At 41.4% G+C, this 22500-nt stretch overlaps 1 protein-coding gene across 1 annotated transcript in view; it reads right to left on the minus strand.

Annotated features, from left to right (window-relative positions):
- Positions 1-22500, minus strand: part of thsd7ab (thrombospondin, type I, domain containing 7Ab) — a 351090-nt gene that overhangs the window by 295295 nt on the left and 33295 nt on the right. The window contains exon 4 of the mRNA XM_061916619.1: positions 20348-20532. Within this exon, the coding sequence (XP_061772603.1) occupies positions 20348-20532 (185 nt within the window). The remainder of the gene's footprint in view (positions 1-20347; positions 20533-22500) is intronic.

Raw genomic sequence — 22500 nt, forward strand, 5'->3', positions numbered from 1 at the left:
TCTATGATGCTAAGGACAAGCACCATCGGATAGGGGCGGGGCAAGTGCTGATGGCGAGACACAGCTAGCAGGTGATTAGATTCCACAGGTGGTCCGTGTTATTCTAATCACCTGTTGTCTTTAACAGTCGGCGGCCGGGAGCAGGAGGAGGGAAGATACGGACGTGGCTGAAAAGTCGCGTCCTGCTGGAGAGAAAACTTTTGATAGAATCTACGTACATTAAAACCTGGTTAAAAACTGCACGCTTGGCTCTGGTGCTGTGTCTAACAGTGGAACTGCTGGGGAGCAACTTCCACATGGATCTACACCTAACATCCACTGTAATGACACCAAGTACAGGAGCGTATCTAATCGTTGATACTATGATTACATTAATATTTTTTTTGGCATCACAACATCTTTCCTTTTTAAAAAAAATTATATTCTGTTTATAAACTCAGGAAATATGTCCCTGGACACATGAGGACTTTGAATGTGACCAATGTATGATTCTGTAACTACTTGGTATTGGATTGATACCCAAATTTGTGGTATGATCCAAAACTAATGTAAAGTATAAAACAACAGAAGAAAAAGTGATATTTACATTTTAACAGAAGTGTAGATAGAACATGTTGAAAGAGAAAGTAATCAGATATTAACAGTAAATGAGAAGGTAGATTAATAATATTTTTTTACAGTTTGTCCCTCATAATGTTGACAAAATAATAGAATGATTAATGACAATATGTTACGGTATACGTCAGCAGCTAAATTAGGAGCCTTTTTTTGTTTACTTACTTACTACTAAAAAACAAATTTGTCTTGTATGTTCACTATTTTATTTAAGGACAAACTTGTAATAAGACACGTTTAATGTACCGTGATATTTTTTGTTAAAATAAAGCCAATAGTGCAATTTTGTGTGTTCCCGTTTATTTAGAAAAAATATCGAAAAGTACCGAAAAGCATCAAAATAATTTTGTTACCGGTACCAAAATATTGGTATCGGGACATCACTAATACTATTATGATGTAACAAGTGCAAAAGCAGTATCTAGTGCAGGCGGGTCAAACTCATTTTAGCTCAGGAGCCACGTGGACGGAAATCTGTGCACACGCGGGCCGGAATATTAAAATCATGGCAATAAAACAAAAAAAAATAAAGACAACCTCAGATTATTTTGTTTGTCTTACATTGCCAAAAATAGAACAAACACATTCTCAAAATATTACAATGAAAATATAGAAAACAATACCAGCAGCGGTAAAGTTTAGATCCATGAAGGAAAGAAGAAAGTGAATGAAAGTTTATAACTGAATACATTTACATATGCATGAACATTTTTCTTTTGCTTTTTTTTTTTTTAAATGAATTAACGTTTGATAACCCTTTTCCCAAACACAATATAGAATGTGAGATATAACAGGATAATGCAAACATTTATCATTTGTTTTCAAAACGTTTACAAAAAAATGGGACCCCAAAAATGTACTGTGGGACCCCATTTTGAAAAATTCCTAGCGCCAACAATGATGGAGTATTAGAGCGTGCAAAACTGCGGCAGGCGGCTGTGGCCTGCGGGCCGGTTCTATTCCTAATCCAATATCATCCATAGATAATTCACTTGATACATCCTCGACTTCGACACCCCTGATCTAGTGGTTACTAAAATGATTACATTCATATTTTTATTATAAAAAAAACTTTTTTTTTTTAATTTTTAAAAACTCTGGAAATACGTCCCTGGACTCAGGAGAACTTTAAATATGACCAATGTAAGACACTGTAGCTACTTGGTATTGGATGCACGCCCACATTTTTAGTATCAGCCAAAACTAATGTAAAGTATCAAACAGAAGAATAAGTGATTATTACATGTTAACGGAAATGCCGACAGAACATGTTAATACAGAAAGTAAGCAGATATTAAAAGAACAAGGCGTTTAATAATTTATTTTCTACCGTTTGTCCCGCGTACCGTATTTTTCGGAGTACAGGTCGCAGTTTTTTTTCATAGTTTGGCCGGGGTGCGACATATACTCCGGAGCGACTTGTGTGTGAAATTATTAACACATTACGGTAAAATATCAAATAATATTATTTATGTCATTCGCAGAAGAGATGAAGAAAATGTCAGCAATCGTCACACACACGTCAACAAATAAGAATTCGGCGGGGGAGGGTCATGGCAGAAGTGCATTGTGGGTCATGGAATGGCATACTTGCCAACCCTCCCAGATTTTCCGGGAGACTCCCGAAATTCAGCACCTCTCCCAAAAACCTCCCGGTACAAATTTTCTCCAGAAAATCTCCCGAAATTCAGGCGGGGCTGGATGCCACGCCCCCTCCAGCTCAATGCGGACCTGAGTGAGGACAGCCTGTTTTTACGTCCACTTTCCCACAATATAAATAGTGTGTCTGCCCAATGATGTTATAACTGTAGAATAATCGAGGGCAAGTTTTTGGTTTCTTATGTGGGTTTATTGTTAAGCAGTTTCATTAATGTCCTCCGAGCGTGGTAACAACACACAACAACAGCAGTCACGTTTTCGTCTACCGTAAAGCAGTTTGTCTGCCGTAAACAGCAATGTTGTGACACTCTTAAACAGGACAATACTGCCATCTACCATAGATGCACCACAACACCTCCCATCTCCCCGGATTGTAAATAACCTAATGTAAATAATCGAATGTATTTCTAATGTATATACTTGTTCTTATGCTATCTGAACTCACTATGTTTTCTGCTCGCTGTACATATCCTAAGTAAGACCTACACTGTTTCAATGTCTCTGTTGATGCAATTGTTGATGACTGAAGTACTGATATCAACCAAAGCTCCTCGTCCCACCCCCCGGATTGTAAATAATGTAAATAATTCAATGTATATGCTGATAGTATATATTTGTACCATGAATTGATTAAGGTTGAAAAACTTATTCGGGTGTTACCATTTAGTGGATAATTGTCCGGAATATGTACTGTACTGTGCAATCTACTAATAAAAGTTTCAATCAATCAATCATGCATATGTGACAATAACATCTACGGCTTTTAGAGAGTGCAGTGCACAACTGCGCACACAACAGCTGTAAATATACTTCTCCCCCAACCACACCCCCCGCCCCACCCGACCACAAAATAATAGAATGGGACATTACATAATGATACTGCATACCGCAGCAGCCAAGTTCGAAATCTACAAGAGAAGTTGTCTAATATGTTTGCTGTCTTATCTAATTGTCTAAATTCCTCATAAAATGAATACGATTTTCGGGTGTAATATGACAGATAATTACATTTTTTGTGATACCCTTTATTTTGAAAATTTATTGAAATACATTTTGGTACCGGTACAAAAATATTGGGACAACCCTAGTAAGGAAAAAGTGCCCAAGTATTGCATTGTAGTTGAAGGCCGGTAAAGGAATACAATTGAAATATACACCAAATAAGGGCAAATCATTTTTAAATTGGCATTTAAAATTGCATTAAAATCAATTGATAATTAAGCAAGTTATGATTTCTTCCCAATGAATTGTATTGCATCCCTTTAAATGGAAAAATGCCCCCCCTTGCTAAGATGACTGCCATGTATGCACGTCTCGTACTTTGGCTTCTAGAGCGCCCTGTTGTATCTATAAATATAATGTTTGACATACAGTATAACATATGACACCGTGGTCATAGTCATGCGAAACGTATTTTGCAACCAAATGCAGCACAATGTGCCGGTGCTCTGGCGAGACATGCTCTCAATTAGAATCCATGCGACCCCCTGCGGGCAGCACGGTGGGTGGGGGAGGGGTTAGTGCATGTGCCTCACAATACGAAGGCCCTGAGTTGTCCTGGGTTCAATCTTGGGATCTTTCTGTGTGGAGCTTGCATGTTCTCCCCGTGACTGCGTGGGTTCCCTCCGGGTACTCCGGCGTCCTCCCACCTCCAAAGACATGCACCTGGGGATAGGTTGATTTGCAACACTAAATTGGTCCTAGTGTGTGAATGTTGTCTGTCTGTGTTGGCCCTGTGATGAGGTGGCGACTTGTCCAGGGTGTACCCCACCTTCCGCCAAAATGCAGCTGAATTAGGCTCCAGCGCCCCCAGCGACCGCAAAAGGGACAAGCGGTATAGTAAATGGATGGATGGATGGATAGCATCAGCCTGCATGAAATCCCTCATATGAGTACAATTGTTTCACTAAATATTGCAATGTTTTTGTATTTTGTCATTTATTTTTACACCAAATAAAAATTAAAATGCAACTCTTGCTTTTGCTCCCATTTGTCATGAGTTGAACTCAAAGATCAATAAGGTTTACTATATACACAAAATACTTGCTGTATTTTACAGACCATCGAGCGCACCGGATTATGAGACGCACTGCGGATGAGTGGGTCTAGTCAAGTTTATTTTCATACAAAAGGCGCACATTTAAAAGGAGTCATGTAAATATATTGTTATTCTAAATGTAAAACACTTCCTTGTGGTCTACATAACATGTAATGGTGGTTGTTGGTCAAAATGTTACATAGATTATGTTTTACAGATCATCTTCAAGCCCTTTTTTGACAGTCGCTTCAGGATGCCCCGTTTTGTGGGCGGACTAATTTACGTGGTTAACCTTCGGCAGCGTCTTTTCCCAGTCATCTTTGTTGTCGCGGTGTAGCGTGCAAGGACGGGGTGGAAGAAGTGTCAAAAGATGGAGCTAACTGTTTTAATGACATTCAGACTTAACGTCAATCAAGGACGGAGAAACCTCTCTTCATCCTTGGCTCACGAGAGCAATAACAAAGGCGGAAATGTGTCCCGTGAAAAACCGTCCGACCGGAACTCTCTAATAGCTTAAGTTACTTGGGTGAATAATGTAATCTCACTACACCACTTTATATTAGAAATGGCAACAGCGGAGGATGAATGTCCCATAATAAGAAGATGCAGAAAAAGAAGAAGCTTATCGACTACTTTTTCGGCACGGACTACAAAAGGCAGACACGTGCAATTTTTCAGGACTAATGCAGATCCCAAATACAGATCACCAGATACCACAAGGTAAGAAAGGTCTCTTTTGCATAATATTGCGAAACATAATGCCAGATAATATGTCTTACCTTATACAGACCATAATAATACTCGTATGTTGAAGCACAGTACAATCCAACAAGCGGTGTGGCTTCATAGCTTACCCAAGTCGTACTAAAACATTTTGATGGATTTTTGAGCACCGTGTGCAATGTTCTATATTTTCAATGGAACATATACAATTTTTGTGTTGTTTACTTGAGTCATATTGCAGTCTACACATACAGTATATTTTATGTCTGATTGCCATCTACTTGTCACACTTATCATTTAATTTCTAACGATTGTCCCGTTCGGGGTTGCGGGAGCCTATGTCAGCTGCATTCGGGCAAAAGGCGGCGTTCACTCTGGACAAGTCGCCACCTCATCGCAGGGCCAACACAGATAGACAACATTCACATTCACACACTTTGGCCAATTTTAGTGTTGCCAATCAACCTATCACCAGGTGCATGTCTTTGGAAGTGGGAGGAAGCCGGAGTACCCGGAGGGAACCCACGCAGTCACGGGGAGAACATGCAAACTCCACACAGAAAGATCTGAGCCCGGGATTAAACCCAGGACAACTCAGGACCTTCATATTGTGGGGCACATGCACTAATCCCTGTCACACCGTGCTGCCCACTTATCATTTCACCATGTACCAATTAAAAAGGCTTTGAGGTCAGTAAGCACAACCAAAATTATTCCGTACATAAGGCGCACTGGGTTATAAGACTCATGTTGAGTTTTGAGAAAAGGATTATTATTGCGCCTTATAGTCCGAAAAATACGGTATTCCTCTTAAATTGTTCACAAATCCATCTAAATCTGTGTTAGTGAGCATTTCTTCGTTGACAATATAATTCATCCCCCCTCACAGGTGTGGCATATCAAGATGCTGATTAAACAGCATAGTTATTGCACGGGTGTGCCGACAGGAAAACTAACTAAAACAAGACAAAACCTAAAAGGTGGTAGGTCATGACAGTGGCCCTCACAACTTTCACTTTTCATTGGAAAAATGATATTTCATACAACAGATTATTTGGCAGTAGTTCTGCAATAACACGGCTGTGTTGATGCATGTTTACAGGGCGCGTGTGTGGTAGTAGCGCGCAAAGTTTAGCTCAAAAGTCAGCTTGGGTGTTCTCAGTGGCAGAGGAACGCTCGAAGATCCGATCTCCGGTCAAAGCAGAGCCGCTCCCCGCATAGAGATGAAAGTGGAGATTTCAGGAGGCGCAAAGCATCTTCTGTAGAACTTTATCTGGCGGGTTTGTGTTCGGCTGTTTTGCATGCTTGATACTATTTATTTATTTCCTCACTGACTCGCTCACTGGGATGCTGGGAGATTATACCCCTGACACACTCCCTCACTCCCAAAGGAGGGAGAAGAAAAGCTGCTCTGGAAAGATAACTTTTACTCATCGGGTTGTGTCATGCATGTTTAAACACACAACAGAATAGTGCACGTTTGTATTTATGAATCATTAGGTGTGGAAGCTACCAAGCACGTATCGCTACACTTATGACTACCGTATTTTTCAGAGTATAAGACTCATGTTTTTGGGATATTTATTTGATAAAACTCAATGCCAAGAATGGACATATGAAGGCAATTTAAAATAAATAAAGAATAGTGAACAACAGGCTGAATAAGTGTACGTTATATGACGCATAAATAACCAACTGAGAACAACTGAGATCTGACTGACAATCTGTCACTCCTAATTGCTAAATCCGATGAAATCTTATACGTCCAGGCTCTTAAGTGAATGAACTAAATAATATTTGATATTTTACGGTAATGTGTTCATAATTTCAACATAAATTGCACCCCCTGGCCAAACTATGAAAAAAAATGTGACTTATTGTCCAAAAATATGGTAAATATGTTGGTGTTTCCCACAGGGCTGCAGTCTATTTGTGGTGGTCGCCCGCTACAAATAAAGATATGGAAAACCGTAGGGTTAGAACAGACCTGGGCAAATTAAGGCCACATGCGGTCGTTAAGCTTTTCAATCTGGCCCGCCGGACATTCCCAAATATATTTTTATTAATCTTTAAGATGGAAAGTGTAGCTGCCGTTATGATGTGCAGTCATGTTTTCTAATAACTGTACTGTAAGTCTTGAAATATACAAAGTATTTCAATGGTTGGAATCTGCGCTTATGGATGATATACCAGTTACTATGGTAATCTAGTAATTAGTTACTATGGTCATCTAAGTCACAGCAGTTCAGACGAGGTACCAAGCAGTGTGGGCGGGAAGCATTTCCACTAACACGGAAGGAGATTTTCACAACAAATTTCTAATGCTTAGGGATATATCTGTTGCGTTTGGGACGCATATTGATGCGCGAAGTTGCCACCCCAGGATGCTACAGGACTCGGACCAGGCGGGATAGCAGGTAAAAACTTGTTTTAATACAAAATGATAAAAGAACACTGACAAAAGGCAAAAAAAAAAGGCATGCCTACGCACGGGAAGCTAAATGCTAATATTAGCAACAGTAGAGTTCAAAGTGTCGCGCGGAAGCTAAGACAGGACTTAGCAAGGTAAATACAAAACAGGAATACCAAACTTAACTGTTGCATGGAGCAAACAAAACATCCAGACAGAACTAAGGTAGCAGGCCAGTTAAATACTAAAGCAATAATCATAAACAGGTGTGCCTCAGGAGCCAGTGGAGGTGGAACAAATGAAATCGCCATGGTGATGAATACAAACAAGGAAGTGCACACAACTTAGGGAACGGAAGAGTCCAAAAATAATAAGAAAACACACAAAAAGGGCTCAAGAACAAAACTATGTCCGATCCGGGAGGCGGATTGCGATAATATCAGATATATCAAATTGTAGGTGGTTTTATTTTGTACCTTTCGCTTGCCTATTTCACTTTTTGTTGCGTTTCACTTGATTGTAAAATATGTCGATGGACAGGGGGTGTGATTTTCATATTTTGCCAATATTCAGTATTTTACCGTTCATAGAAAGAATTTAAAATTCCATTATGTTTTTTAAGGTGGTCTGTCATAACGTTTTTAGCATTCAATCAGACATTATAGTGAGGTTTTGTATAAGTGTTCTTAAAAATAGATACATTGGCTCCCAGACACATTTTTTTCTCTAAATGTGGCCCGAGAGTCAAAATTGCCCAGGCCTGGGTTAGAACATCCCTTTGTACTTTGATTTTTTTCCCCCCAACCCTAACCCAAATTTAAAAAGGTCCGCAGTTTGGTCTTCACTGTGAAAACGCAACACAACAAACTTTTCAAAAGACTGAGCGACTCCGATGCAGATTTCTGAACTCGCGACTGCATTTGCCAATTGGTGAGAGACTTGTCAGGTTCAAACACTGATGACGTCTATTAAACAAGACAAGAAGCAAGGAATTTAAGAGAAACATAATAAATTTGGCTCAATTGAGGAGGGACGACTGAACTGTACTCTTGTACAGTCTCACCACGCTCTGACGAAAGATGGTAAATGGGTTGTACTTGTATAGCGCCTTTCTACCTTTTTATGGAACTCGCTTTGACACTATTTCCACATTCACCCATTCACACACACACTCACGCACTGATGGCCTGAGCTGCCATGCCCGGACCCATTAAGAGCAAGGGTTAAGTGTCTTGCTCAAGGACACAACGGACATGACTGGGATGGTAGAAAGTGGAGATTGAACCATTAACCCTCTGATTGCTGGCACGGCCACTCTCCCAACTTCGCCACTCCGTCCCCATATACTGTAAGATTGTACACTTCCTCTTATTTGGACTTTCCCTGATTACACGGCAACAGCTGTTTCTAAAAGGTAAGGGGGTCGTAAACAGCCATCACCTTTGATTACAAAGGTCGGTTCAAAGAAAAGGTTGTGAACAGTTCACAGAAAAGGTCGTAAAATAGTTCAAAGAAGAGGTCCCTGGAGGGGAGTCAGGTCCTGCTTCCTCTACGCTTTGTAGATCTCGGGTTTAAGACAATATCTTTCTGTTGACTACAATACATCAAAGAAACAGAACACCTTCATGTTGCTTCCCATCCTACACAGTGGAGTTTTACAACCCTTCTCGGAAGGATCAAAGACAGCGTTTGTCTTCTCCGCATGGACTCATGGCAACACAAAGTTTTGTGATAACTTAGATACAATTATTCTGACAAACTACAACTTTGTTTAAAAATACATTGATTTGCTTGACAGCCTATGATTGATTAATTGTAAATAAATTATCTCGTTTTTATTCAAATATGATTGTTTGCTTATGCATTTTGTTAGACAAACTGAAGAGGAACGAAACTTGGCTTAAGATTGAACTTAGGGTTGAGCTGCCAACCGCAGAGAGGAGTTTGCAGATGAGACAAAGCAACACAGGAAGTTACTGTGTCTTTTTAAGTTTGCATGTGTTATGTTCTCAACACAGCATTAAATCCCCCTCCTCTTTTAGTACAGCTGTGTGTGTGTGTATGTGATGCATGGCCACCTTAATGAAACAAAAGTCGAGGGGAGTGGGAGAAATGTCAGAGTTAATTGGAGCCTGTAACTGACAAACTTTCTCCAGGTCACTCTCCTTGTACGAGAAAAGCAATCACTGGCTTTTCTTCTATTCTGTTTCTGTGTCTCTATAATGTCTCACGTTATTTGACCCTGACAGCCTATATCTCTCCTAGTAGCAACTTTATCACTTGGTTGGTTGGAATTTATTTTGAACATGTACGCAATAAGTGATATATCATATGGTTCACACATTTACAGCGAAAAGAAGTAGAAAGAAGCCAACTTACCTTTTTTTTCATCCTAACCCTCTTCCAATTCATAGCAGTTTAGTAGCACACATTCAAATCCTGTCCTCAATTTGTAACATAATTTACATCAATGAATACAACAGGCATTTTAATAATAGTTAAGACAGTCACGGTTCAAATATGAGATGAAAATAATCTCAATTTCAATTAGGTTTAAAGATTTGGCTTCCTTGTACTTTGTAAACACTTTTAGTTTTGAAAAACCTCTTCAATTATTATACCAGTACATTGTTTGTATTGTAACTTCTTCGCTTGATCCATTCCATAATTCATGTTCTACAAACTGATATGCTTAAAGGTCTTACGTGTTGTACGTGCATACAAATGTTTCAAATGAGATTGTCCTCTAAGGTTATATTTTTCCTCTTTTGTTGTTGAACATTCTTGGGTAGAAGGTAATATTTTGCTTTGTGCATAATTGTAGCTGTTTGCAAATGCACCAAATCAATGAATTTCAATAAATTTGACTAAATAAATAAAAGGGATCGTATGATCTCTATATCCGACAGTAAGTATTATTCTAACTGACCTTTTTTGTAACACCGTTAGTGAATGAAGTGTACTTTTGTAAATATTTCCCCATATTTCTGCACAATAACTCAGGTATGCCAGGAGAGAATGTGAAGTGATTTTTGGTAAAGGATACACTGCAAAAACTGAAATATTTACTTATTTTCTGTCTGATAAGAAAATTCTTCTCACTAAGCAGATTTTATTTTGGAGTGTTTTTCTTGTTTTAAGGCTTTTGGTCCTAAATGATCTCAGTAAGATATTACAGCTTGTTTCCGACATTTTATGACCTCTATTGTGTAAAACATGCTTGAAACTATTTTTCTCCAAATGTCCAAAACACACCCAGCAATGGTGCACAGGGGAAAAAGATGGGAAAGGCGGCCAAAATGTTAAAAAGTCCCAATTGTGTTCAAAATACCTTCCCGGGTTCCAGTCCCACGAGTCCCGCCGCCGGCCGCACAAGTGCCAGGATGCGAAAAATGTCCAAAATGCATCCAGCAAAGTCCCACGGGAAGTGGGGGAGAAAAGTAAGAAAAGTCGGAAAAAGTTCCCAAAAGTGTAATAACTACCGAGGTTCGAGTCCAACAAGTCCCGCCGCTGGCCGCGTAAGTCCCAGGATACCTAAAATGTCCACGGGGAGGGGGGATAAAAGGTGGAAAAGTCCCAAAAATTTTCAAAATACCTACCCAGGTTCGAGTTTGAACCTGGGTGGGATTTTTGAACATTTTACCGACTTTTTTCACTTTTCTCACTTTTCTCACTTCCAGTTGGACTTAGCTGGGCTTGTTTTAGGACATATAGGGCATCCCAGCCGGGCGGCGGAACGTATGGGACTCGAACCTGGGTAGGCATTCTGAATATTTTTGAGACTTTTGCTGACTTTTCCAACTTTTATCCCCCCTTCCAGTGGGACTCGGCTCGGTTTGTTATGGACATTTTGGGCATCCCGGGACTTGCTTGGCCATACATAAGATTTTAAGTTCCGAGTGTTTTACTTGTTTTAAGTGTTTTGGTCCTAAATAATCTCAGTAAGATATTTCAGCTTTTTGCTGAGATTTGATGACCCCATGTTGAGTAAAACATGCTTGAAACTAGAATATCAACTGATGCAAAGCTGTGTCATCAACACTCACAATATAAAACAGCTTTTTTAAAGTAATCATTTCTTATTTCAAGCATGTAAAAAAAAAAAATCATGACTTTGACACAATTGTGTCTCATATTAAAACAGATCACAGCCAAATGGACTTTGCTGTTTTTTTTCAATGAAACAATAGAAAATATGTACTTGTATAATAGTACAGTTAATAGTGAGAATATACTTATTTTAAGGTATTTTTGGGTCTATTGAGGTTAGCTAATTTTACTTGTTTTGGATAGTCTTGACAAGCCAAATTATCTTGTTCTATTGGCAGATAATTTTGCTTAGTTCAAGTAAAATACCCCTCATTTTTGTATATTTTTTTTCCTGTTTTTGAACTTTGACTTTTTGCAGTGTACACATTTTGCTTTATACATTATGGAAATATTTCTCGCCACCTTCTCATCGAGTTCATAGCCCGTGCAGACTAACCTAGTATAGCGGCCGGGTGGCTGAAAAGTAGTTTCAAACCAAACCAGCCATGGGCTTCAACCGCAGTGAGCGGATAGAATCTCTATCTATCTCTGTGCACAAGCGTATGGCTACAAACCTAACGTTAATGAACCAAAACTTCTTCGACACATCAACAGCTAACTAATTACTTCATAGGAATAAATGTTACGTTACTATTTACAACAAAACATTTTTTTGTTGTAAATTTAATAATACAACTGTAACATTTGACAACCAAATAATTAAACAAGGCGACTCGGTAAAAAATCTGGTTATTATCTTCGACCCAACTCTCTCCTTTGAGTCACACATTAAAAGAGTTACTAAAACGGCCTTCTTTCATCTCCGTAATATCGCTAAAATTCGCTCCATTTTGTCCACTAAAGACGCTGAGATCAGTATCCATGCATTTGTTACGTCTCGTCTCGATTACTGAAACGTATTATTTTCGGGTCTCCCCATGTCTAGCATTAAAAGATTACAGTTGGTACAAAATGCGGCTGCTAGACTTTTGACAAGAACAAGAAAGTTTGATCATATTACGCCTTTACTGGCTCACCTGCACTGGCTTCCTGTGCACTTAAGATGTGACTTTAAGGTTTTACTACTTACGTATACAATACTACACGGTCTAGCTCCATCCTATCTTGCTGATTGTATTGTACCATATGTCCCGGCAAGACATCTGCGTTCAAAAGCCTCGGCTTATTAGTGATTCCTAAAGCCCAAAAAAAGTTTGCGGGCTATAGAGCGTTTTCCGTTCGGGCTCCAGTACTCTGGAATGCCCTCCCGGTAACAGTTCGAGATGCCACCTTAGTAGAAGCATTTAAGTCTCACCTTAAAACTCATTTGTATACTCTACCCTTTAAATAGACCTCCCTTTTTAGACCAGTTGATCTGCCGCTTCTTTTCTTTTTCTCCTCTGTTCCCCCCTCCCTTGTGGAGGGGGTCCGGTCCGATGGTCACGGATGAAGTACTGGCTGTCCAGAGTCGAGACCCAGGATGGACCGCTCGTCGGGACCCAGGATGGACCGCTCGCCTGTGTATCGGTTGGGGACATCTCTACGCTGCTGATCCGCCTCCGCTTGGGATGGTTTCCTGTGGACGGGACTTTCGCTGCTGTCTTGGATCCGCTTTGAACTGAACTCTCGCGGCTGTGTTGGAGCCACTATGGATTGAACATTCACAGTATCATGTTAGACCCGCTCGACATCCATTGCTTTCGGTCCCCTAGAGGGGGGGGGGGGGGGGGGGTCAACATTTGAGGTCCTCTCCAAGGTTTCTCATAGTCAGCATTGTCACTGGCGTCACTGGTGTTAATTCTCCCTGCCCACTGTGTGTGAGTTTTCCTTGCCCTTATGTGGGTTTTTCCGAGAATGTCGTAGTCGTAATGGTTTGTACAGTCCTTTGAGACATTTGTGATTTAGGGCTATATAAATAAACATTGATTGATTGATTGTAAAATATTCTGATTACATCACTCAACACTGGGTTGTCTAGCCATAAAACACTTAGGGAATCCTTGAGCACATTTTTTTAAGATACCGATATACAAAACACAAAACCAGTGAAGTTGGCACCTTGTGTAATGTGTAAAAAAAAACAGAAAACAATAATTTGCAAATCCTTTTGAACTTATATTCAATTGAATGGACTGCAAAGACAAGATATTTACTGGTCGAACTGAGAAACTTTTTTTTTTTTTTTTGCAAATGATCATTAACTTAGAATTTAATGGCAACTACACATTGCAAAAAATTTGGCACAGGGGCATTTTTACCACTGTATTACATGGCCTTTCCTTTAATCAACACTCACTAAACGTTTGGGAACTGATGAGACCAATTTTTGAAGCTTTTCAGGTGGAATTCTTTCCCATTCTTGTTTGATGTACAGTTTAAGTTGTTCAACAGGGGTATCCGTTCTGATAATTTAGGCTTCATACGGCGCCACACATTTTCAATGGGAGACAGGTCTTGCCCACAGGCAGGTCAGTGGAGTACCCACACTGTTTTACTATGAAGCCACGCTGTTGTAACACATGGCTTGGCATTGTCTTGCTGAAATAAGCAGGGGCGTCCATAACGTTGCTTGGATGGCAAAATATGTTGCTCCAAAACCTTTATGTACATTTGTGTAAGTTACCCATGCCTTGGGCACTAATACACCCACCATACCATCACAGATGCTGGCTTTTGAACTTTGCGCCTATAACAATCCAGATGGTTCTGTTCTTCTTTGGTCCAGAGGACACAATGTCGACATTTCAAAAACATTTTGAAATGTGGACTCGTCAGGGGGGGTTTATTTATTAAAAAAAAATAATGCACTTTGTGACTTCGATAATAAATATGGCAGGGCCATGTTGGCATTATTTTCCTTAATTTGAGTTGAAGTTGTTCTCTTATTTTGGAAACCTTGTTACATTGTTCAATGCATCCAGCAGGGCAGCACAAAAAAAATTAGGCATAATAATGGGTTGATTCCACAACCGTATATATCGGTAACGGTTGATATAGTAATCGGTAATTAAGAGTTGGACAAAAAAGCCATTATCGGACATCTCTAATAAACACGTTTTAATCAATTTAAACATGTGCAATTTTCTTATTATTTATCTAAGTCATTCTAATTTCGGTCTCCTCTTGTTACTGTTTTTTCTAATACTTGCCAGGACCAAATGTTGTACCGTAAACGTGTAAATGTGTCCGGGAGTCCTGTCAACCTCCCACTGTCACAATTGGCAGAGGTGATAATATCCGTTTTCACTCACACGGTCAGAAATATCCAAATGTTCATTTTTGTGTGATTATTTTGTAAGTTAGTTATAAAAATGAGAAAAAAAACATGTAGTTACACTATATCCAAGATGTGTAAGACTTCTGAGCTTGGACACAGAACTAAAACTGAAATAGTCTGAGGAACATTCAGGAAAGTGCTTTTCCATGTCTGCCTTCCCGAACAAGAAAGAGACGATCCACTTTGAGAAGATGCTGCTTCTCAAAAAGGATGTAATTGTGCAAATGATTTTTTATACTGAAGATTTTTTCCAATCTCACTAAAAATGAATTAATCATCAAAGGCCCTCTCCATCAGAGAGGAGGATGTACGCCGGCAGTCCTTGAAGCTCAACACATGTCTCCCCCTCCACCTTGAGACACTGCGCGGATCAGCTGGCTCCTGTTTTCACTGACATTTTTAACACCTCTCTGGAGCTATGCCGCGTGCCGTCCGGCTTAAAAACCTCCACCATCGTCCCTGTCCCCAAGAAAGCACGGCCCACAGGACTTAATGACTACAGGCCGGTGGCGCTGACGTCCGTGGTCATGAAGTCCTTTGAGCGCATGGTCCTGCCCCAACTCAAGGACATAACCGCCCCCCTCTTGGACCTACTGCAGTTCGCCTACAGAGCAGCGTCCGCACAAATGAAATAGTCTTGATTGCTAAAACAAATCAGGTGATGTGAAAGGTTCATCTGAACTCCCCAGGAACCTACGCCAGGATCCTATTTGTGGACTTCAGCTCTGCCTTGAACACCATCCTCCCTGGACTGCTACGAGACCAGCTCTACCAGCTCAGCATGCCCGACTCCCTCTGCAGTTGGATCAATGACTTCCTGACGAACAGAGACAGCACATGTGGTTGGGGAAGATTGTCTCAATCAGTCAAACCACGAACACTCCTCAGGGATGTGTACTTTCCCCCTGGCTCTTCTCTCTGTATACAAACTGCTGCACCTCCAGTCACCAGTCGGTAAAGCTGCTCAGGTTTGGGGACTTACACTACCCTCATCGGGCTCATCTCGGACGACGACGAGTCCGCCTACAGTAGAGAGGTGGATCGGTATAGCGTCCTGGTGCAGCCTCAACAACCTGGAGCTGAACGCCCAGAAAACAATAGAGATGATCTTGGACTTCAGGAAAGTCAAAGCCCCACCAACCCCCCCTCACCCTGATTGACTCTCCCACCCCCGTCTCCATTGTGGACTTCATCCGTTTCTTGGGCACCACCTTCACCCAGGACCTCAAGTGGGAGCCGACCATCAGCTCCCTCATCAGGAAGGCCCAGCAGAGGATGTAATTCCTGCGGCAGCTGAAGAAACAGAAGGTGCAGTTCTACTAAGCCTTCATGGAGTCCATCCTCACCTCCTCCATCATTGTGTGGTTCCCAGCAACCACAGTCAGGGACAAGCATCAACTGCAGCGCATCGTACGTTCTGGTGAAAAGGTTATTGGCTGCAAACTCCCACCCCTCCTGGTGCAGCCTCAACAACCTGGAGCTGAACGCCTAGAAAACAGTGGAGATGATCTTGGACTTCAGGAAAGTCAAAGCCCCACCATCCCCCCCCTCACCCTGATTGACTCTCCCACCCCCGTCTCCATTGTGGACGCCATCCGTTTCTTGGGCACCACCATCACCCAGAACCTCAAGTGGCAGCCGACCATCAGCTCCCTAATTAGGAAGGCCCAGCAGAGGATGTGCTTCCTCCGGCAGCTAAAGAGACTGAGATGCTGGTGCAGTTCTACAGAGCCATCATCGAGTCCATCCTCACCTCCTCCATCACCATGCGGTTCCTCTGCGCCACAGTCTCATCGACTGCAGCACATCGTACGTGCTGCTGAGAAGGTTATTGGCTGCAAACTCCCACCCCCCTCCAAGACCTGTTCTCCTCCAGGACCAGGAGGCGTGTTGGTCGGATCACAACCGACTCTTCTCACCCTGGACACAAACTATTCTCCCCTCTCCCCTCAGGCAGGAGACTACGGTCCATCCAGACCCACACTTCCCGCCACCTGAACAGCTTTTCCCCCTCGGCCGTCAGGCTCATGAACAATAACAAGATCTGATAGCTCAGTTACAGCTCAAGTTATTCTATTCTGTCTTATGTGTTTCATGTTGCACGATTGCGCCAAATAAAATTCCTAGTTTGTGAACCCGTTCTCAAACAATGGGAATAAAAACTCTTCCGATTTTGAATTAATAGCTGATCTTAAAATATTAATGCTACTGAAGAACAGTCAGACTACTATTACAAGAAAGGCAACATGTTCATGAACAGGAATGTTGGAGTAGTTGATTGCAGCAGAAATGAGGTCTAAGCTTCTTTTTGAGTTCACATTCCAAGAAAAATTTAATTAAGCTCAAAGTTTTTAAATATTTAAAAAGGTGACATGAAAAAACAGTGCTCAGTAATGGCGCAGTGCAATTACCACTAGTGGTGGGCGATGGGAATTTTGGCATTGAGCAAAAATATTTAGTCTCATCACCAGATCAATGCAATTGTTCACATTAAATCAAACACACTTGCACAATTGTTTAAGGATACCACATTGAAATATGATAATACATAATATGTTCAACCAAACTCTCACATTTAGGCCGCATACATTAAGAGTGTTAATAACACTGCCTTCTTTCTTCTCCTAAATATCACTAAAATCCGTCCAATGTTGTCCACCGCAGATTTAGACTTCACGGTTTTATTACTTACATACAAAATATTAAACGGTTTAGCGCCATCCTATCTTGCTGATTGTATTGTACCTTACGTTCCGTCCGGAAACTTACTGTACCTTCCAAGAACACCAGCTTATTAGCGATTCTGAAAGCCCAAAAAAGTCTGCAGGCGTGAGAGTGTTTTTTATTTGGCCTCTCATACTCTGGAATGCCCTACTGGCAACAGCAATACATGTCATCTCGATAGAAGCATTTAAGTCCCATCTTAAAACTAATCGATATGCTCCAACTTTAAAATACTCTGTTTAAGACCAGTTGACCTGCCGCTTCTCTTTTTTGCCCCCTTCTCTTGCATGGGGTAGTGTTGTTCCGAAGTGATCCCACTTAAAATAATGACAGAGGTCTGTAATTTTCAGCATAGGTACACTTTAACTGTGAGAGACAGAATGTGGAAAAAAATCTGGGAATTCACATTGTAGGAATTTTAAAGAATTTATTTGTAAATTATGGTGGAAAATAAGTATTTGGTCAACCATTCAAAGCTCTCACTGATGGAAGAAGGTTTTGGGTCAAAATCTCACGATACATGGCCCCATTCATTCTTTCCTTAACACGGATCAATCGTCCTGTCCCCTTAGCAGAAAAACAGCCGCAAAGCATGATGTTTCCATCCCCATGCTTCACAGTAGTTGTGGTGTTCTTGGGATGCAACTCAGTATTCTTCTTCTTCCAAACACGACGAGTTGAGTTTATACTAAAAAGTTCTATTTTGGTTTCATCTGACCACATGACATTCTCCCAATCCTCTGCTGTATCATCCATGTATCCATTTTGGATACATGGAGTTGTTGAAAACGTCTCGGAATGAAGACGCGTGTTTGTGATGTTATTGGTTGGAGGGGACATATTAGCCCAGCACCACTTACGGCTAAAAGTCGTCTCTTTTCATCGCACAATTACACAGTATTTTGGACATCTATGTTGCTGAATCTTTGGCAATTTGTTCAATTAATAATGGAGACGTCAAATAAGAATGCTGTGGGTGGAAAGCGGTGGATTTAGCACCGAAACACAGCCGGTGTTTCTTTGTTTGTTGTGAAGCTTTAACACAGAGCGGTCAAGTGAACATGTTTTTCTCCGTCAACCAGCAAGTTTTTGGATGGGAAAATTGTGATATTAAGTCGGCTCTTACCGGAGACGTGAGTGGATTACGCGACCTCATCCTGCAGCTCAAAAAGGCAGCTGTGATTTTGGCTCCTCGGCTTCTCTCAGAGACACTGGCGTTCACCGCAGCCATCCAAATTTCAGGTATGACTTCATAATCTCACTAAAATACTATAACACAATAAGCAGATAAGGGATTTTCCAGAATTATCCTAGTAAATGTGTCTAATCACATCTGAAACTCTCCCATGGCCGCCGCCTGGAGCCATCGCCTTTTCTTTTTTGCTTCACTCTCACTTTCCTCATCTACGAATCTTTCATCCTTGCTCAAATGAATGGAGAAATAGCCGCTTTCTCGGCCCAAATTGCTCTTACTGCTGGTGGCTCACATTATAAACAATGTGAGGATATGAGGAGCTCTCACACCGGTGATGTCACGCGCACATCGTCTGCTACTTCTGGTACAGGCAAGGCTTTTTTATTAGCGACCAAAAGTTGCGAACTTTATCGTCGATGTTCTCTACTAAATCTTTTCAGCAAAAATATCGCAATATCGCGAAATGATCAAGTATGACACATAGAATGGACCTGCTATCCCCATTTAAATAAGAAAATCCAATTTCGGTAGGCCTTTAAACATATGTTTGTTATTGCAATTAAAGAACAATTGTGTCCTTAAAAAAAATAGTGAACATACAAAACAACTTGTCTTTTAGTAGTAAGTAAGCAAACAAAGGCTCCTAATTCAGCTGCTGACATATGCAGTTATATAATGTCATTTATCATTCTATTATTTTGTCAAAATTATTAAGGACAAGTGGTAGAAAATTAGTTATCTACTGTACTTGTTCATTTACAGTTAATATCTGCTTACTTTCTCTTTTAACGTGTCCTATCTACACTTCTGTTAAAATTAACTAATGACTTATTCTTCTGTTGTGTGGATGCTTTACATTAGTTTTGGATGACACCACAAAATTGCGTATAAATCCGATACCAGGTTGTTACAGGATCATACATTGGTCATATTCAAAGTCCTCATGTTTCTAGGGACATGTTTCCCGGGTTTATAATTAAAAAAAAAAAATAGACGTAATCATAGCAGTATCGACTAGATACGCTGCTGTACTTGGTATCATTACAGTGGCTGTTAGGTGTAGATCCACCAATGGCGTTCGTTTACATTTTGACGCCGGTGACATACGGTGTGTAATTAAGCATGTTTAGCTATTCCTCGTCCTCCAGGGATGATACTTGAAAGAAACTTACTTTGCCACCATGGAGACGAGGAGTAGTGTTTTACAAGTAGTTAAAACAACAGGTATACCGTACAACCCTAGCATGGAGAGGTTCCCAGATGGCCACGGAGAGAAACTAGTCTAGTCTGTTTTAAGTCATGACCTGGTGTAGACCACTCCTCTATGACCAATCCTCTGAAACCCCAAAGCACAACAAAATCGAAATGGCATTTAAAAAAGGAAAAACGCGGTATGGAAGTCCACCACCACTCTGGATAGCTGGACAGGCCAGGCCAGAAAGGCCCATGGACTAGGCCTACCTTCACCGTGCTGGCAAACTCTAAGAAGTCCTGGGCCCAGGACTGGCAGGCCATGGTGGACCCTCCAGGGCCAAGCTCCCCCAAATATTTGGTTAAAATGTATGGATGGACGAGAGGGGGACAGGTCAGGAGGACTGGAGCCCGTAGAGGCATCCTCACCCCCCCCCCCCCGCCAAGTTCTCAACGAGACAAAACTTCTTCACTCTCATGTCTTACCTTTGTCCTTCTCCCTGACGTCCTCCATGTACTTCAGGAGCTCGGCATTGGCCTGGACACAGTAGACCTCGCGGGTCTGCAGACCTCCCCCACAAAGTCCCGTCAGGTTGCCACGCCGACGGTCCTGTTGGCTTAGCAACAAGTCCACTCGGCACTCGGCCCACTCAGTGGTCCTCCATGTGTAGCTGAGGAGGTGAAAAATAACATGGTAATAATAGTAATAATAATAATAATAATCTGCTAGCCGGAGAGATTCTTTAACAGCAACAGGCACAAGTGTGGAGAGACTTTCTAATCTTCACCTCCATGGAAGCCAATAAAAGGTTCTTACAAGTTCCATTATCACTGGAGGACGATGAATAGCTAAACAGGATACACTACACTCCATAGGAAGATACAAAAAGTCATGCTAATCGCTTAGCTATAGCTCATGAATGTAAAGGCATAACGATACTAATATTGACAGTAACAATATCAAATATAATCAGTAAACTGATATTTTTCAATCACAAAAATCATTGCATTTTTTTTGTTTTTTTTCTTTACAAACTTTAAGGGCAAAAACCAAATATGTTTATTCCTAATAACATGTACATCGTATCGCAAAAGGCTGCAATATACTGTATATTGCAATGTATATTTTAGGCCGTATCGCTCATATCTACAATAAGCAGGATGTGTTTTGCTTTCTTCCTTGGCTATCTGTGGCTTTTTTGCAGCCCTTTTAAAAGAATAAATCGAAGAGTTGAATATTGTAAAAAAACGACTATTGTTGTCATGTTAACTTTGGTTAACTTCTTCTTTGGGGTTCAAATGTGACTTAAGAATAGAATAGAATGTACTTTCTTGATCTCTGGGGGAAATTCAGCACCACAGTTCGCTCACAACAGACAATAATAAATAATCTATAACAAATATTATATATATATAATATATGAATAGTATAAATATATTCTACATATATTCTACATTTAAGTGCAGTCAAGGAACATATACACTATACAGTCTGATTGCTGTCGGTATGAAGGACCTCCTGTGTCGTTCCATGTTACATTTTGGGAGTCTGAGCCTTCCACTGAACGTGCTCATTCTCTCCGCAAGGTCCGAGTGTAGTGGGTGGGAGGTGTTGTCCATAATGGCTAAGAGTTTTGCTAGACTTTTCCTCTCTGACACCATTGCCAGAGAGTCCAGCTCCACTCCCACCACGCTACTGGCCTTCTCTACAAACTTGTCCAGTCTGTTTGTGTCCCTCACTCTCAGCCCGCTGCCCCAGCAAGCCACGGCGTACAAGAAGGCGCCCACCACCACCGACTTATAGAACATCTTCAACACCTTATTACAGACGTTGAATGATCCTAGCCTCCTGAGGAGGTATAGGTGGCTCTGTCCCTTCTTGTAGAGGGCCTCAGCGTGTTTTGACCCATTCAGCTTATTGTCCATGTGTACACCGAGGTATTTATAATCCTTTACCATGTCCACATCGACCCCCCTGATGGAAACTGGGGTCGCTGAAGTACTCTTCCTTCCCAGGTCCACAACCAGCTCCTCGGTCTTCGTCACATTAAGCTGGAGGTGGTTCTTTCCACACCATGTGACAAAGTCCTCCACCAGTGTCCTGTATTCCTCGTCATCATCATCCTCAATACACCCCACTATCGCAGTCATCAGAAAATTTCTGAAGGTGGCAGGACTCTGACTGATAGTGGAAATCGGTGGTGTAAATGGTGAAGTCCTGCATTTGAACATACTGTGGTCTGTCCGTCAGGTAATCTATAACCCAGGACATCGAGGGGGCCTCCACCTGCATCTTCTCCAACTTCACACCCAGTAGCCCAGGCCGTATAGTATTGAAAGCACTGGAGAAGTCAAAAAACATGACTCTCACACTGCTCGCAGGCTTGTCTAGGTGGGCGTGGGCTCGGTTCAGCAGGTAGATGACTGCGTCCTCCACTCCCAGTCGGGGCTGGTAGGCGAATTGGAGTGGGTCCAGGTGGGGCTTGACTGTAAGGCGGAGTTGTTCCAGGACCAACCTCGCCATGGTCTTCATGATATGGGAGGTTAGAGCCACCCGCCTGTAGTCCTTCGACGTGCTGGGGCGCGTGCACTTGGGGATCGGGACCACGCATGAGGTTTTTGACATGCATTTTAGCTTG

This window comes from Nerophis ophidion, linkage group LG11 (assembly GCF_033978795.1).
Source record: "Nerophis ophidion isolate RoL-2023_Sa linkage group LG11, RoL_Noph_v1.0, whole genome shotgun sequence".
In the NCBI taxonomy this organism is placed as follows: domain Eukaryota; kingdom Metazoa; phylum Chordata; class Actinopteri; order Syngnathiformes; family Syngnathidae; genus Nerophis; species Nerophis ophidion.